This window comes from Eucalyptus grandis, chromosome 6 (genome assembly GCF_016545825.1).
Source record: "Eucalyptus grandis isolate ANBG69807.140 chromosome 6, ASM1654582v1, whole genome shotgun sequence".
NCBI classification, from domain to species: Eukaryota; Viridiplantae; Streptophyta; class Magnoliopsida; order Myrtales; family Myrtaceae; genus Eucalyptus; species Eucalyptus grandis.
In genome coordinates this window covers 10526760-10544041 of record NC_052617.1, presented here as the reverse complement: position 1 = coordinate 10544041, position 17282 = coordinate 10526760, and the positions used below count along the sequence as shown (strand labels likewise).

Below are 17282 nucleotides of genomic sequence, written 5' to 3'. Positions count from 1 at the left end.
CTGTGTGAAAACACAAAAAAGGAACGGAAAGGGAGAGCTGAAATTCTGCAAAAATGGAGCGCAAAATTCTGGTGGGACCCGATTCGGTGGAAACGTGTTGACTAACTGAACGCGAAGATGAGGCCGAGGGGCCATGGTCGAGCCATGCGTAACCGAAAGCAGAGAAAGTCGAAAAAAGACGCAAAATAAAAGAAGAGCGCAATGGGAACTTTCGGCGGGCTTCGGTGGATTGCTTTGATGGGGATAATAATGGGGTAAAAAAGGACACAGTAGTGGAGAAATTGCAGCACACCCTCGTGATGAATGACCATATCTCCAGCAAAGATCTAGTGTGAAAAGCAGGAGAATCCTGGCCGAAGGGATGGCTTTTAGTCGAGACTCCGGCGAAGCATTCACACCGTCACGACCCGGCCGTGGCGTGTAGAGCTAGTGGAACAGAAAGGAAAACAGAACGAGATATCAGCTAGAAACACACTACATGTTTCAGTTACTAGTTAAAGATTATTAGAACGAATTCCTGTATTTTCTAGAATGTCAAGTCAGATTCTAATCTGGCCATTCCATTTTCTGTTTAACATTTCGATTTAGCGAGATTCTATTTATTCCATTTAGTTAGATGGTATTTCCAATTTCCATGTAAATGATACAATGGTAAAATAAATTATGCAATAAAACTTATGTGACTATATAGAAAAGTAATATAATTGAATTAGTAAATTGAAAAAATAGCAAAAAAAAAAAAAAAAAAAAAAATGCCATATGGTGAATTCAAAAAGAAATTGAAGAATCATATTTCCTATTATCAATTTATTATTAAGATATTAATTATCTAATTCATATTTTATCCGTAAAAGGGGAAAAAAGTCCACTAAGGATAGGCCTCATTGATGTGTCATTGTTACCCCAATCATTGCTGATGTTGTGGTTGTAATGCCACCTCTTTGCATGACTAAATTGGCTTCTTTTGTTACATCATGAAACATCTCACTGCAGTGCTCAAAATTGTAGAATTACCATCGTAATCACCGTAAAGAGTAACTATTGAACTTACATCATTGATTTGATTTCGTCAGATTATAGAATTATCACTTGGATTCACTCGTTGGGAGTGCTCCTATTTTCAGGGCAGTATGACCAAGTCTTGGAAAATTAATGAGTTCTCGCCTGATTTTATCTTTTTCTTGCCACGTTGGTGCAGCTTCTGTTCAATCAAATCAAGAATAGTTAGTTAATTGATGACTGAGTTTAGCGAACCTGATGGGTCAATGATGGTGCTCGATAATGCCCCGCTTTGGAAAACTAAACACCATTTAGTCTTTCACTAAGGGTTTGCGCAGAACGAAAAAGAAAGCAACAAAGGAAGAGAGAGTTGGGCGTAAGAAAAGGGGGAGAGCTAGGGGACAAAAGAGAAAAGGCGCACTGTCGAAGTTGGTCACGATAGCATTAAGCTCGCTTTACTTTAAATAAATCAACATTGAATCCAGCCGACGTTTGCACTAGAGCTGTTTTTCTTGATGACCCTGGTTTAGTTTAATCAAACAAAGCAAGCTTGATTAAAATAGGAGTGGTCCATTCAAATTTATTATAATTATTATAAAAAATAGATTATATATATATATATAAAGGGCCTAAAAAAATCATCTTCTTCTTTTTTTTTTTTTTTTGGTAGGTGGCAGACTTTATCATAAAGTCTTAACGGCAAAAAAAAAAAAATGATAATAATAATTAAAAGGGAGCCCCTGGGGGCGGTGTGTAGATAATTTTTTCGGCCCTCTTCTGGTACGTACAGATGGACGGACGGATTTGATCCGATCGACGATGACAATGCGACGCGCGCACACGCGTATATGTTCTTCTGCGCTCGCCTTCGTCCCTCCTCTCCACCTTCCCATCTTTCCTTACGTGTGCGTGCTTTCTACGCGCTGACCTAATCAAGCTTGCTTTGTTTGAAACCAAACCGGGGTCATTAAGAAAAACAGCTCTCGTGCGAAACGCCCCAATCGGCTGGATCCAATGTTAATTTGTTTAAAGTAAAGCGAGTTTAACGTCGCCGTTCATAATGACTATCGTGATCAGATTCAATTAGCCCGTAAAATCTCAAAATCATTTTATTTCGCGTATATTAATATTTCTTTCTTGAGGACTCCACCCGCATCCCTCGGTCTGAGCAGCACCTCCGACTTTGCAGAATTTCAAGGAGTTTCTGTCTCTGTTGTACTTAATATCATTCCCATCATAAATTTTCAGTATGCATTAGAGTAAAGGAATAACTTTATCCGTAAAAAATAATAATAATAATAAAAGAAAGCATGTCTATTCTGCATTTCATGTAGAAATTGTTAATGACCAAACTGCATATGGCGGCTAATGAGAGCGCACGACGTTATATAGGGTGAAAATCCTTTTTATGTCATCTAAGGACAGCACACCATTATTTTCAAGCAAATAATAACAACCACGTGTACTAAACCCATTTTAACAATGGGAAAGCCAACCTACAGATTGATATTCAAGAACCACTGAAGTTTATGAAATGATATGAGAGTTTTTTTTTTTTTTTTTTTTTTGAGACAAGAAGATCGGGTCCATTCAAAGATAGCTTGGAAATTACAAAGTACTTTCTCTAGAAAATAATTGATTTTAGAGAATGAAACCATTCTATACGCAGGCCTCTTTCTCCGGTGAGGATCTTCCACTTTTTATTATCACCCGCTATGGCATTATGTGTGTGGGAACAATTGTTTTTTAAAAAAATTAATCAAAATCACTTTGTCATAAAATATGTGAATTATTAAACAATGAAAAGAATTAAAGAACTATGTGTATAAAAATTTATGAAAAAGAGAAAAAGCATGCTCAAGTAGCATAGCAGCTGAAGGCCTCTTGGCAGGCTGTCTTCGAAAGCAGCACCGCAGGAAATCCTTTCCCTTGGCAGATAACGTCTCAGGCATTGGTGGAGAACTTCGCGTCACCTTAAATATAGCTTGAGCCAACATTAATGATTAAACCTTAAAACAGAAACTAAAGACACCGATCACATACTAAATGGTAATACGCACAGTCCTGAACTCCAACAAAAAACGGCGACACAGATTTGGTTGGAAGCGTATTACTTGGAAGGACAAATAGAGAAAATGAAAAAGCAATGCAGCGTTCTTACCTACTCATACTCACTCCAAAGAGGTTTCCCAGTTATCATTTCAGTAATAGCACATCCCGAATTTCAGATGTCAGCAATATGATTGAGATCCATGCTGTTATCATTTTCCATCAAGGATTGTATGAGCTACAGGATAAACAATTCCATCATTCCACCACGATTAAAAAAGGATGTAGCATTAACGTTCACAAAAGCAAAGTACCTCTGCAGCCATCCAATTTAGACTTCCCTTCATAGAGCGGTAATCAGCTTGTTCAGTTAGCTAAGAGATGTAAAGCCAAAGACTATTTGGTGTGTTCATGGTACACTGGATAAAATTGCAACATCTTCATAGACATAGATACATCATATTGATAACTAAATCAACCACTTTCAGCTTATGTTAGCTCATGACTGAGAAAGAGTTCCATGAAGCAATCACCAAAATGATTTCAGCAAATGCTTGAGGACTCAAAAAGAGAGCAACAATACCTTCGCTACTGTCCAGAATTCCGTTCAATGGACCAAGACACTTTTATTTACCCCATATAAGGAAGGAGGCCCTTCTTACTCTGACTAAATTCAATTTCTTTTGAAATGCAGAGAAGCAGCAAAGACAACACCAGAAGAACTTTTGACCAAAGGTATTGTGTTCTATTCACTATGCTTCTTAGGAACCATTTAGAAACCAGTGGAAAAGGAAAGAACCTCATCAGGTTTCGGCATCTAATAACAGCAAGAAATCTTTTCCCATTTATGCAATATAGTAACTTTACCCGAAAAATGGCCAAAAAAAAAAAAATTGAAGAAAATTACTCGAACAACATTTCATCCATCTATAATAGATTTTTGCACGGATGAAATGCCACAAACCAATAATGAGAAGTACGCAGTCACCCTGGGTCCCCAACTTCACATTCGAATGCACCATAGATCAACAAGGAATTTCTACATGCACTCGGTAATCCTGGAATGAAGAGGTGGAAACTCACATGTTTAGCAATCTCAAAGTCAGCAAGTTTGATGAACCCAAATGCATCCACAAATAAATTAGCACACTTTAAATCCCTGCGCAAGCCAAAGAGTTTTTACAGGTCTGTAGGCACAAAGAAGAAGGTCTAATTGTCCTAATCCACTATGCAAGTCATCTCATGATGCTTGATCAATGGTTTAGAATTACCCATGTATGGAGTTGTTAACATGCAGGTAAGCCAATCCAGTCACAATATGGCGTGTAAAAGTGTGGACAACAGATTCCGTTAGGGTCCTAAGGTGCTCCTGGATATACTTGTCTATTGATCCATGATGTGCATATTCTAGATATGTCAAGCCGATCCTCAACCTGAGAATGTATGAAAATATTGAAATTTTGGGTAGTCAAATTATGAGTGCCTGTTGGGCTGGGATGTGTAGATTCTGCGGAAAGTTGACTCACAATTTCACTCACATAATACTGCAGAATGTTTGGATGTCTAAGCTGGCCAAGTACCTGAATTTCCTGTAGTAGCAAAGCAATCAATTACCTGGAAATGATAAAAGAAAGTTTCCACAGCATATTTAGATTAGATGAGAGGATAGATTGGATCCCAGAGCATTAAAAAAGAAAAAGAAAAATTACCTGCTTTAACTGCCTCATGCACTCTGCTGAATTTGGATCATTAGGCAATAGCTCAAACTCCTTTGATGCACATAGAGATCTAGTTTCTCTGTCACTTAACATGTCAAAGTTCAGCTGACTGGATGTTAAAAAATGTAACATGTTAAAGTTTCCCAGAGCTAACTTACTGGTTGCTTGCAATGTAAACACTTCCAAAAGTGCCATGTCCTATAAGCAGGCCTTTTAAACATTGACTTGCTAGTGGTAACTGCTCTGATCTTTCAGCAACTTGAGCTGAAGATGTAGGGTTCTCCATCTATCCACAACTTCAAGGGTGAAAAGAAAACTTTTTAGCCTACGTTTCCAGATATGATACAACTACTAAGCAGATCACGTATTCTATACCCAATAGTTTAATGTCGAAACAAGTTTAATCAGGGTCATGATGCTCTGATCCAAAAGAGTGAAGCAGCGTATGTGGCACAACATTTTCGATCGACAAGTTAAATCAATATCACATTTGAAATCCTTTCTAAACACAAACAGATTAAAGGTAGTGTTGCCCAAAAATTTTCTCTTTTCTTAGAAGGCTTTATTCCAGGAAGATCAATCCATAATAATAAATTTTGTCCTTTCGGTTATAAGACAAGATAGGAAGCAGACTCTGCTAGTCCCTTGGCTTCCCAAATATTCAGATCCGTTTTGTTTTGACTAACCTGAAATATTGACCAGATTGAAATTGGACAACACACGCAAATTCCAAGAAGGCAATGTCATGTGAAGTTTAATGGCATCATTAGCAGCTGAAACATGAAGCTAGCACATCTGAGTGACATTCCTGAAAGACTTCACAAGGTGGAACTCCCAGGCCGCAGAAAAGTTAGAAGAATGGATGAGGTATCATGTCCAGCAACCACGACAATCATGATGTTGTGCAGAATTTCCTTGTCAGTCACAATTTGTTCATTTTCTTCCTTGCACTTACTTAATGAGCATTTAATCAAGTCTTGATGAGGATTTGCAGTGTGCTGCTCTAGTTTAACTTTCTCTTGTAGAACTTCCTTCAACAAATCTTGGATACTGGAGGTTGCATCGAGGCTCCGATTGTAGCCCATGAATTCCCTCTATCATTTCTTGAAAGTTTTGCAATAATTTCCTCTTTCAGCTTTTTCCTCTCTACCGAAGAGGAGAGAGCATATGATGTTGGATGTAAGGGTTTTCCCTGAGGGGAAATGCCTATAGGAAGATCAAAACACTAGTGCTATTTACTCACTTCTCATTTATCGAAGAGATTATGCGCACTCCCAGTATATGCATTCATACTCCTTGGCAACACATGCAGAGGCCGTACAAGTGTGAACCAGTCATATGTGAGTATGAGTGCATACACAATGTTTATCTTAAAATTTAATATTTTTTCAACATATCTCGAACAGATCAAAGCAACAGAGAGAGTTTACAGAATTTCAGCATGCCGCAATTTTTTCCATGCCCTGCCAGTGCAACTCGATGTGTTTTCTCACATCTCCATCTATTTTCCCCACATACTGCTTCAGGGGTTCTGGTCTCAAGAATGACATGAGAGAGTCCCTCACGCGTTTGTGATCCTAGCCACTGTCACGACCTCTTTTTTTCCGTCCGGGGAAAAGAAAGAAAGGTTTAGGGGTATTTGCCTAAAAAAGCGGACCAATGGCCCTAAATTAGGCGCGGGCTCTCCCAAGTCCATACCTCGCGCGACGTTGGATTTCATATTTCAATTCTTAACAACCTAAATATTTCTAGGAGTCGCCACTAGCCTATTAGGGTCGGCTAGAAACCAATCGAGACACGGGAGTGTTGTCTCGATTCCTACGCAACCAGAGATTTCTAGGAACGGGGACTTGTTTACACTAATGTTTCTATTAGCGCCCTTGCGGTACCACTAACTTGAAAGGTTGTTTATCTAAATGGCCACACAATCTTGATTATCAATTATAATCCTTATAAAACCGCTAAGCGTCCATGCAAATGTTTTTGTAGTTTTTTTTTTAATGTCTAGACTAATTCTAACATAATTTAGAAGAGAAATTTACACTCAAATTAATGAAAAGCGGCGCGTAAATAAACATTCAAGAAATTGAAATGACTTGAAAATAAACGCAGAAAAGGTAAACCCGATACAAGTCGGGCAAATAATATTACATGGCCTTGTTATCACGCCCCGGGACAGGACCCCCGTGAGCGAAATGGAAATTTAAATATGCATGAAGTTACTCTAGATGCATGAAATTACTCTAGATAATTTTAATCTATGCAAAATGGATTATTTACAAAAATGATCATAAAATACCAAAAATAGCATTAAATTAGGAAAATGACATTTTAAAAATAGGAAAATTTCATAGATGCCATTTTTACCTTAATTTGATACATCTATCACCTTTATATATATTTTTTTTTTTTGAAATTTTTTGGATTTTTGGATTTTTTTTTATTTTTTATTTAAATAAAAATAAAAATTTCCTAAACCGATATATGCTAATATTGAACAACACAGCACATGAATATCACAATAACCGGGCTCAAATCGACCGTTTCAAGATCGAAACTTGGTTTGCGCATTTCGTTGAACACTTGACGTGCATGAAATCACCTCAAATCAGCTTCATCGTGCCATGTTTGCGGCCTTCAATCTCAACGCATGAGCAATATTATGTGGAACTAAAACATCAAGGTTAAACTACCACATGCAAGTAGTAAGATTAGATAGAAATCATAGCTTAAAACACACGAAAACCAAGCTGGAATCGTCATCAAATATGCGGGTTTGATCTGATTTTGCAAATCTGGATTTTGAACCCAAGTCAAGCTAACAGGTTGAATGCCCATATTCAAGTCCCGACACCCATCACATACGAGATTTAAGGGAAACATTACTCGATCCAAATGAAAGTAGGTAACATGAGCTTTCAAATGCAACAAACATCATAGAAAATGACCAACTGAACACGTCAAAACAACCTCTTCAAAAAGCACACATGCAAAACTCCTGAAGAGATTTCAACACTTAGAAAAATTTCAGCCTCAAAATCAGTTTCTTGGACTAGTTTTCCTCTTACTTTTTCACTATTAAAACATATTCAAACTCGAATAAAAATACATCTAGGATACTTACCTTGCTTCATAGTATCTTTTGCAAGTGGTTCTTGGCCAAGGAAACCGAGAAATTGTCCTCCGGAAGTACGTGGAAGTTGGCTTCTTCAACTGGAAATGAGATCTGCACAAAAGAAGAACTGACAACGAAGGTTTTCGTTGACCTCTAACATTAGACTTCAAGACATATTTTGTTGGGAAACTTGACATCAAACCAAACTATATGTATTCTAATTTGGGTTAAAAGTCAATATTTTCCTCATTTGTCTCTCAAATTTCTCAAAAGTACTCGCTTTCTCTCACTCATGACCAATCGGGCTCAACACTTAGAAAAATTTCCAGTGTTTCTTGGCCCGCCAGGAGGGTGTACTTTCGGGGGGCTTTAGGAGGCCTTCCCGATCTCCATTTGAGACGTGCGACCTATGGTTGGAAAGATCTTTGAGTGAAGTTTCACTCTCTAGTTTAAGGTTTTGGCTAATTTTGGCTGCAAGTTTGCTAAAATTTCCCTTTTCTCTCTGGAGGTTGATCTGGAATTTCTGGGTTTGCCTTTTTCTGGAGTTGCTTCTGAGGGCTTGTTTGGGTAACGATTCCGAGCTCTCTCCTCTCTCTCTCGTCTCCTCTCTCTCATCCCTTGAAAGACCGCGCTTCAGTGATCTTATCCCCCGAATTAAGGGATTTTTGGTCAGCCTTTTGTCCACCTACCAAGCCTGTCAACAGGGCTACTTCACCTACTCTTCTGACTTAGCCAAATTTTTAACTTCTGCAGCTGTTGAGTGTGCAGGTTTTGCTGCGATTTTCCGGTGCTGTCAGGAGCTTATCCTTGGCCAATTTTCGTCCACTTGCACTACTATATACGGTCTTCCATCACGTGCAAAGATCGGGCTGATTGGGCGGCTGAGGAGGATATGGTGGGGCCACCAAATTGCTTACTCAGCAACTCCGAATTAAGACCAACTCGTGGACTGAGTTTTGGCTGCTGATTTAAGTGCTTTAATCCACTAATTTGGCTGCATTTTTTGATCAATTAGCAAGCTCATGTATAGTAGTTTAAGATCTTGACCATTTTTTGCAATTGTCTCCACCCAATTTTGCAAGAAAGTCCCTCAAAGTTGGCCATTTTCTTGCCCGAAAATGTCAAATTCAATGCAATTAGGTCTTTTTTGCCCGATTCGATTAATTAGACCTGACCCAAGTTCAATTTCAACTTAATTGGGGGCTAAGATGATGATTTAAGGGCTCGGGAGAAATTTTTGCAAAATTTGCGAATTGGTCCCTCAACTTTTGGAAATTGCATTTTTGCCCCAATTTGCCATTTTAATTCCAATCTGACCTCCTGGGCTTGGCTAGTCACATTTAGATCATTGCCCACACCTTTTTCTTTTTTCTTTTTTAACTTTTTTTTTAATCTTTTTTCTTTTTTTTTTTAATTAATTAATCTATATGCAATAATTTGGGCAAAAAATTAGGTGTCAACAGCCACTTGGTTCCATCAGATTGCAGGATCCAGAATCGCGCGGATGGACGATGGTTGCTTGTTGGCAAGCATGCTGCTGTCTTCGTAGAATACAAACTTGTTTGCTGCTTGTCTGTGAATGCACACCGTTGGTTTACCGAAGAAAGTGAGCTTCGAGATTGGTCCATACTTCCTCACTCTTTCTTGGACCCATTTTTCTCCCGTGTTTGTCCTCATGGCTCAGAGCATGCCAGAGCTTTGGCCTATTGTGAGGATTCCCAATGATCCCGGAGGTAACTTTCTTGATGATCCTCTTCTTCTCCTGCTTAACAGAAAGAGAACTGGTAGAAGAAAGAGAAGATCAAAATGTTCATTGTTGCGGGCATGGTTTTTTTTTTTTTGTGTGTGTAGCTCTATCTTTGTCAGTTCCTGAACTTTTATTTTCGGTGGTAGATTCTTTCTGGAACGAGTGGAACAATTTTGAGACAAATCCTACTAAGAAAAAAGATGCCGCCCCTTTATACAATGTCACCAGGTGCCTTACTGAAGATTGCAAATGAGATAAAACAAATAGCATTAGATTCTGCCAATTTTAACAACGGGAGTTGAGCCCGGATGTGTATTACTTTGTACTTGTTTCAGTCACCAAATTAATTCAACAGAAGAGTAACAAAATCTAGTTTCAAAAATTGTATTTGTATTTCTTAAAAAAATCCAAGGAAAAAAAAACCCATCAACGGAAAATCCAGCAAAATCGCATCATCCCACATGATAAAACAAGAAAGAGGGCAAGAGAAGAACAATGCAAAGAAAATGTGATGGGAGTGGAGGTGGGATTCTAGGAAAATGCACTGAAAATTATTCCAACATAAGTCTTGATTTTTTTAACCAGAAAGGAAAGGAAAGCTAATCCTTAGGTTAATAAGTGAAGAAATCTTATTACTGGCAAAAGCTGGAACAGTAAGTAGTTCCTATGCGGTTCCAAATGATGCAAAATTCTTACCTTACTGCACCATAACTATAATTCCATCCTAGTGTCCGCTTCTTTACACCAAACATGGCCTTACGTCATGTTTGGTTGCATTTGGACCTCTGTTTGGTTGCATAGTTTTTGAGTCGATGGACTGGAATGGCATTCTAACAATCGGGATAAATTTATCTTTGTCTAAATATCACCTATATTGATAAAAATGCATTTAATATCTATTCTTCAATAAACTATACATATTCCATGCACTTGCACTATCTAACAGCATACTTGGTCGTGTAAACTCCCCCACGAAGAAGGGAAGGTTGGTACTTCTATTTCCTACTCATAATGGGCTTGGCATTGATGAACTTAGAGGCGGCTGAGTTCAAAGTGATGAACATTGATTGTGCTGGGATGGAAGGTGGATGAAAGCAAAGAGAAAGTTACAGTGAGGATCCATGGGTGAAATTGTTGCCTCATTTGAAGGAAATTTTTTTAGATGAACACGGATCATGTGAGCGTGGCTTAGATCCACCGTTAGATGAGGTGGGATCTATGTGATCTAAGGGTACATGTGAGCATGATCCCGATGCAGGCAATAATTGCTTCATTTGAAGTTGGAGTTGGGAGCAACAACCCTCTATGGAGAAGTTTGAAGTCAACCTCGACAAATAATGTTTCAGGCATTGGCAGAGTACTGAGCATTACCTTTAACATAGCCACACCCAGCATTAAATAATAACACTTGGACAGAAACTAAAGACACAGCACATTTTTATTTTTTTTTGAACAACAAAGACGCAGCACATTACCAAAGGTAATAAGCATTGACGCACACTTCCCACAGAAAAGCAATGGAATGTGTTGATTCTTAAGGAATTCAAAACCTTGATAATAGTAACTTTACAATAAGGTAAGTCAACAAGGGCTACTGAGTATGCAATTCTCCACATGTAAGTAAAGAGGTCGTGATCCAAGCTATTCAATCAAGTAGGAGACACCTCACGAGACACGTACCTCACAAGAGATGTGCTAAACTTTTTTAATTGTTAGTCTGCACTATTAGATGACCAAAAGCAAATACAAAGTGCATTATGGAAAATGAAAAGCCTTTTGAAGGGGAAATGATTGTTCGAATCGGGTCAAAAAGTAAAAGGGTATTGCTGAAAAATACATAGCAGAGACTGTGATGGCAGATGAATGGCAGAAAACAGAAGTACCTTGGACATCGGGAAGAAGTCAAGCAAAATGAGATCACAACGAAGACAAAAGAATCCAACATATGCAGAGCCGCATTGTATTTGTTCCAAGAGAAGACTCAACTTGAGTATAATGTGCCTGCCGCAGAATTCAAAGTAACTAATTAGTATTTCTATTGGAAAAGGAAAGGAGGGAAAAAGAAAAGATGAAGATGGACTAGCATGACGACTTACATTATGCTGGAATTAACTGAAGAGTTAAAAAACGACAAAGGGTCGAAGCAGAGACTTGACATGAGGAGGACCCCACTCCAGCGACTCCCAACTTGCCTCATCATCTACTACTATCTCCCTAAGAGAAGGGAAGCTGTTATTTAGTATGGGCAGATGCAAAGGAATCCTCTTCAGCTTCGGACAATCCAATAATCCAATATTTTGGATGGAATCACAATTTATCGTCCCATCATATATGCCCTCCAGTTCTGGTAGTCTAATTAGATTCAAGAAGTTTAACTTTGGCAAGGAGGAATGGGTGGTACTGATGTTTATGCAGCTGACTTCATCTCCTAGTTGTCGCCGCTGTCCTTCACAGCCTATTATCTCCTCCATCCTTTTGCAGTCATGCACTAGAATGCCTTGGATATTAGGGAGGTGGAGCAGCAATTCATGAGTAAGAAGCTTCTGCATGTTGGGGCATCGCTCTATCCAAAGATACGTAAGAAGAGAAAGGGCACCTGGTGGCATAGCTTGGGGAGCCCTTCCAATTATCTCCTCCATTTTCTCACAATGCTGTACTGTAACCTCTCTCAGGTTAGGAAGGTGAGGCAGCAACTCAGATTCCACCACGCTCTTCATGTTGGCACAGCGCTCTATCACAATCTTTTCTAGGTTAGGGAAGGCAGGGAGTGGCGTTGTAAATATTGCTCCTGCTGCAGTTATCCCTTGTAATTCCTCACAGTTTTTTGTCACAATCTGTCGTAGATGCGGAAGCGTAACTTTAGAATGATTCCCAAAGAGATACTTCAGTTTGGGACATCTCTCGATAGTCAGCATCTTAAGACTAGGGAATAGGAGAGGGAAGTCATGATTGTCGATTACTTCATCTACTCCTCCGGAAAGCATCTGTAAGTTTACCCATTCTTCCATTATTAGCACCTTGAGGCTTTCAAGTGGGCCGATGTTGGACAAATTTATCATGCCTCCACATTTTCTCCCCACCAATCTCTGCACGTCTGGCGCAATCAAAATAGAATCCTCATTGCTTTCCCTCCTGCCCTGACAATAGCATAATTGCAACAATCAATGTACATTTTCCTCTCCGAAGTCCCAAATCTTGGATCATCATATACACTCACAAACCACAATGTTTTTTCTTGATTCACCACAAGTTGGTAATAGTGATGAGGGCCACTCTGTTGGAGAAATCTCATGTATTTATTGAAATCAACGATGTTCTGGAAAGAAGAATCAAGAGTCTCCAATGCCCATAACTTTGTCACGTCTTCTCCCTTCACTTCCACAATCTTTAGATATTGCAAGTTTGCCAAACCTGCCAAATTCCCTTCCACTAATCTTTCTATACCTGATTTGGATAAGTTGAGGTATCTCAAGTTTACCAACGTTTCCAAGCCCTCCACTGCTTTCAAATATCTACATCCATGAACATCCAACTTCCTCAATGAACTCAGCTTTCCTAAATAAGGAATACGACACAATTCCCGACACTCTCTCAACAACAATGCCCTTAAGTTTACCAAATCTGAGATGGAATTGGGAAGCTCTTTGATCCCACATCCACTCAGGTTTAGAACCTTCAACCCCTCCAATCGCTTGAAGAAAGAGTTAGGGATTAGTACATTCCCCCATAAGCTACCATTTAATAGCAAAGATGCCAATTTAGGACAGTTTGGTGACATGTTCGCTGGAATAACCCTAATGTAATTCTCCATGAAAGAAACTTTCTCTACACCATCCATCCAGCATTCCTCACTCAGAAGCCTTGTCAAACCCTTGCCCGCTTTAACCATGGAAGTCGCACTCATGACATACAAAGCCATATCTCTGATCAAATCATGCATCTTGACCATACCCCGATCATTTTCCAACAAGCAAACATTTTCAAGTTTGTTCAGTATGGTAAGACCTCTATCATAACATTTCTCCCTCTTATCCAATCCACCAATCAATCCTTCATCAATAAAAAATTCTATCAGCTCAAACTTATGAATTAGTCGGTCTTCTGGATAAAGTGCACAGCATAAAAAACATTGTTGGACTTCATGATTACTCAGGCGACTGTAACTTAATTTTAAATTTGCTAAGACCTTCTTTTCCATGTCCATTTGCCCCATGTTAGATTCTTTCAATCTCTCTAAGATATCCTTCCATTCAAACAGATCACTTACTCCTCTCATGGTTCTTGCCATCGTGATGATTCCTAGTGGTAGATCAGCACATTCTTCTACAATTAGCTTCATAACGGCTTCAATTTCCAAACTAAGAGCTTCAGGTCCAAGTTCCTTCAAAAATAGGCTTTGTGCCTCATTAGGAGACAAAGGTTCGATTTTTATCTTCTTCTGGCAATGCATCTGGCGGCATACTTCGAAGGACCGAGTTGTTAACACCAACTTAAGTCCATCAGCTTCCACAGGGATACCCACCTCATCAAGATCAAAATGTTCCCATACATCGTCAAGGATAAGTACAGACTTCCCTATATCACTTAATTGATCGAACAACATTGCTGCTCGTTTCATCGCATTTTCTTCTTTTAGATCACCTAATTTTAATGCCTTCCAAATGTCACCTTGCAACTTATGTATGTCGAGATCTTGTGACACAGCAATCCACAATACATTAATATGGTTTGCTTTCTTTAGGAGCCTATTATGCACATGCACCATAATGGTTGTTTTTCCGACACCGCCCATACCGTAAATGCCCAATCGTGATATGTGATTCTCTCTTAGGCACCGCAAGATCTTCTTAGTATTTGTCTGAAATGCCTTACCTGCCTCCAACTTCCGTTCTAATAATATATTGACTTTGGCGTCTCCCACCTCAAACAGTCCTTCTGGAAATTTGCTTTTTATGATAAGGTCTTCTGCTTCTTTCATCAACATATCCACATGCTGTTGTGGTGGCAAATTTTCTGCGCTTGCTGGTACAAGACTTTGGAAATTTTTCCTAAGCTTTTCCACGTTTGTCAACCAATTCACAACTTCTATTCTCTGCTTCTTCAGAGATAGAGATGCAGCAAACTCTAACTCATTCTTTATGTCAGCTTCTCTATTGTAGAGTCGTTCTACCTTTCTTTTTAAAGCTCCATTATATTCAAAGTTGCCAGTGTTTGGATGACTCGTGATTGGCACGCCTCTGTATATACCTAATTGTGAATCGAGAATTCTACGTGTTACATCCTAATGTAAGCATTCATCCTTCTCCCTAATTACGTAACATCAGGATACATAAGGATTAATTTAGATGAATAAATATGTACCTTGCAATGATGATGGACTGCTCGCATCTATGTCCATCAGAGCTTGCGGGAAACATGTAATCAGGAGCTGGTTATTCTGTGATGGTGATGACGCGCTTGGGTGATGCTCTGTGTTCATTGTCTCAAGATTAAGAGGTTGATCTGGAAGACTTTGCAATGGAGGGTGCCGGGAAGCTGGTCGCAAAAGTAAAGCAGATTAATATCATTATTAACAATCCTGATCAATCAACCATTGAATTTTCAAAACAAGCCACGAGTGCAAGTAGAGTCAAAATCTAGACTTAATCCCACAAAACATCTACACTGAAACTAACATTTACATCTGTTTGATATTCTTATATAACATTCATCATTAAAAAATGAGTGAAAGTGCACATATCAAACATTCAAGGATACGCCTGTAATTAGGAAGTTAAATAAGGAGACAGTTAGCAGAAAAGAGAAGGATCACTTCAAGGCATACCTAGTGATGACAATGGGTCTTCTGTGTTAGTTCCGCCCTCCGAAAATAGGGAATCCACAACCAGTTTCTCAAAAGAGCATGGGCCAGTGGAAGGCTGTGATGCACTTGGCGGAGATATGTCCATTGAAGCTTGCGAGGGAAAGGAACTAGTCTCATTTTCACATTCTTCATCACATAGCAGAAGTGGCTGTTGACTAAAATGTTCGACGGCATTGGTTAGACTTGTGGCATTGGACAGCGGAACTACTTCGGCAATAGGGATTTGATTGCAGTCTTGCAAACAATTTGAAGTGCCTCCATGAAGGGATTGATCATTTTGTGACGACGATGGGCCCGTTCGATTCTGCAGGTCACTCATTTGCATTTCCTCAGGATAGGGCATATCAAGAAGATAAGACATCCACTCTGCTGAAGATATTTGTGGACGTGAAGCACTTTCATCTCTCCATTGTTCATCAAAGCCAGAATGAGTTTGATTGGAATGTCGGGGAGTGCCAATTGTACTTGTGCCACTGAGAGGGGGACCAGGCACAGCAACACCAGGTCTAGTTGACTGATGCAACCCATTTGTCACACTGTTATTAAGGGATCGATGATTTTGCAATGGTGATGGCATTCTATTATTCTGTTGTTCATACCTTGTCTCGAGATCAATAGACTGATCAAAAAGCTCTGGTAGCTGACTTGGATCAAGAAAAATCGAAGCCGGCGGATCGGTTGAAGGTTGCTGGAGAGATGAAGTTTTTTCGTTTCCACGTTCATCATTCAAGCGTTGAATTCCGTTCTGCCAATGGAAAGATGGTTGTTGTGGGATGCTTCGATTCGAGTTCTGCATATCATGGTGACTGGAAGGATGGTCACTACCAAGGACTACAATTTGGCCCATACCGTCACTTCTTCGCCCTGTTACCTCAATAGATGCGCCTCCCCTGTTGATTGCATCCGCCACACTTTTACCTCTCATCGCTTTCAAAGCTTCGGATCTCACATGCTCATCAACTCTCTCGCATAGTTTAATACCATAGCCCGGAACCCCTGCGAAGTGTGCCCTGATCCTCGTAGCACTTCCACCAAAATCCCTGCCACAAAACTTACACTTCCACTTGTTCGTCACAACCTTCACATGCCTCCGAAATGGATCAGCCTCTCTAGGCATCACTTATTCTGAGCTACAAAAGTGGAGACAACTTCGAGCTAACTAGAAAAGGATGAAGTCAGACAAGATCTACATGTATTAAAAAGAAGCCATACTAAATCCTTTCCCAATCACCCAGTAAGCAGAACCACCTGAGGATCTCTCAGAGTAGGCAAATAGCACATATAAAGAAGAACCGACAAAATTGGAAATTCCAAAGTAGCAAACATAGATGAAAAGAAAGGACCAAAGCTGCTCTGGCAATCTGGACCTCGAAAAGGGATTAGTATCAGGAATTCAAAGAAGGTCATCTGTTTAAGTTTTCAGAAGTTTAGGGATTCGTCAGGCTTTGGGGGTACTCGAAAAAGATCAAAGGTCGGGCGTTACATAAAATGGGAAAACAGAGTCAACAGCCGTCGGGAGGAGCAAAATTTCTTACATGCACTATAAGGAAAGGACCTTTTGGATTATCGGACCGAACCAACGTCGAGGAAGTAGCCGCCAGGTTCAACCTCCATGGAAAGATGACACGTGGTGAGTGGCGCTGAAAATCATAAATAGAAAAAAAGAACTAATCCCGTAAATGCAAATCTTGTATTTAGATACGGTTTTGCTTTGTCATTTTGTGCTATTAAATCCTCCAACTTGCAATTAATTTTTAGCTCTTTTTTTTTTTTTTTTTGGGGGTTGGTAAG

The 17282-nt window shown here is 39.4% G+C and overlaps 2 protein-coding genes and 1 pseudogene across 2 annotated transcripts in view; 1 reads left to right on the top strand and 2 right to left on the bottom strand.

Moving 5' to 3' along the window:
• LOC104448320 (mitogen-activated protein kinase kinase kinase 5-like) overlaps positions 1–10086 on the bottom strand; it is a 78431-nt gene extending 68345 nt beyond the window's left edge. Inside the window, 9 exon segments of the mRNA XM_039315430.1 lie at positions 4132–4207; positions 4320–4469; positions 4471–4481; positions 4575–4637; positions 4758–4845; positions 4925–5062; positions 6212–6343; positions 8627–8628; positions 9343–10086. Coding sequence (XP_039171364.1) covers positions 4132–4207; positions 4320–4469; positions 4471–4481; positions 4575–4637; positions 4758–4845; positions 4925–5052 — 516 coding nt within the window. The 5' untranslated portion in view covers positions 5053–5062; positions 6212–6343; positions 8627–8628; positions 9343–10086.
• The window catches only part of LOC104448263, a 69841-nt pseudogene that overhangs the window by 24270 nt on the left and 28289 nt on the right, over positions 1–17282 (top strand).
• On the bottom strand, positions 11111–17020 carry LOC108960320 (probable disease resistance protein At4g27220). Its single transcript, XM_018875465.2, has 4 exons — positions 15453–17020; positions 14990–15163; positions 11725–14875; positions 11111–11629 (listed from the first exon to the last, which is right to left on the bottom strand). Exons 1-3 carry the CDS (start codon positions 16606–16608, stop codon positions 12732–12734), a joined length of 3474 nt encoding a protein of 1157 aa, XP_018731010.2. The 5' UTR covers positions 16609–17020; the 3' UTR covers positions 11111–11629; positions 11725–12731.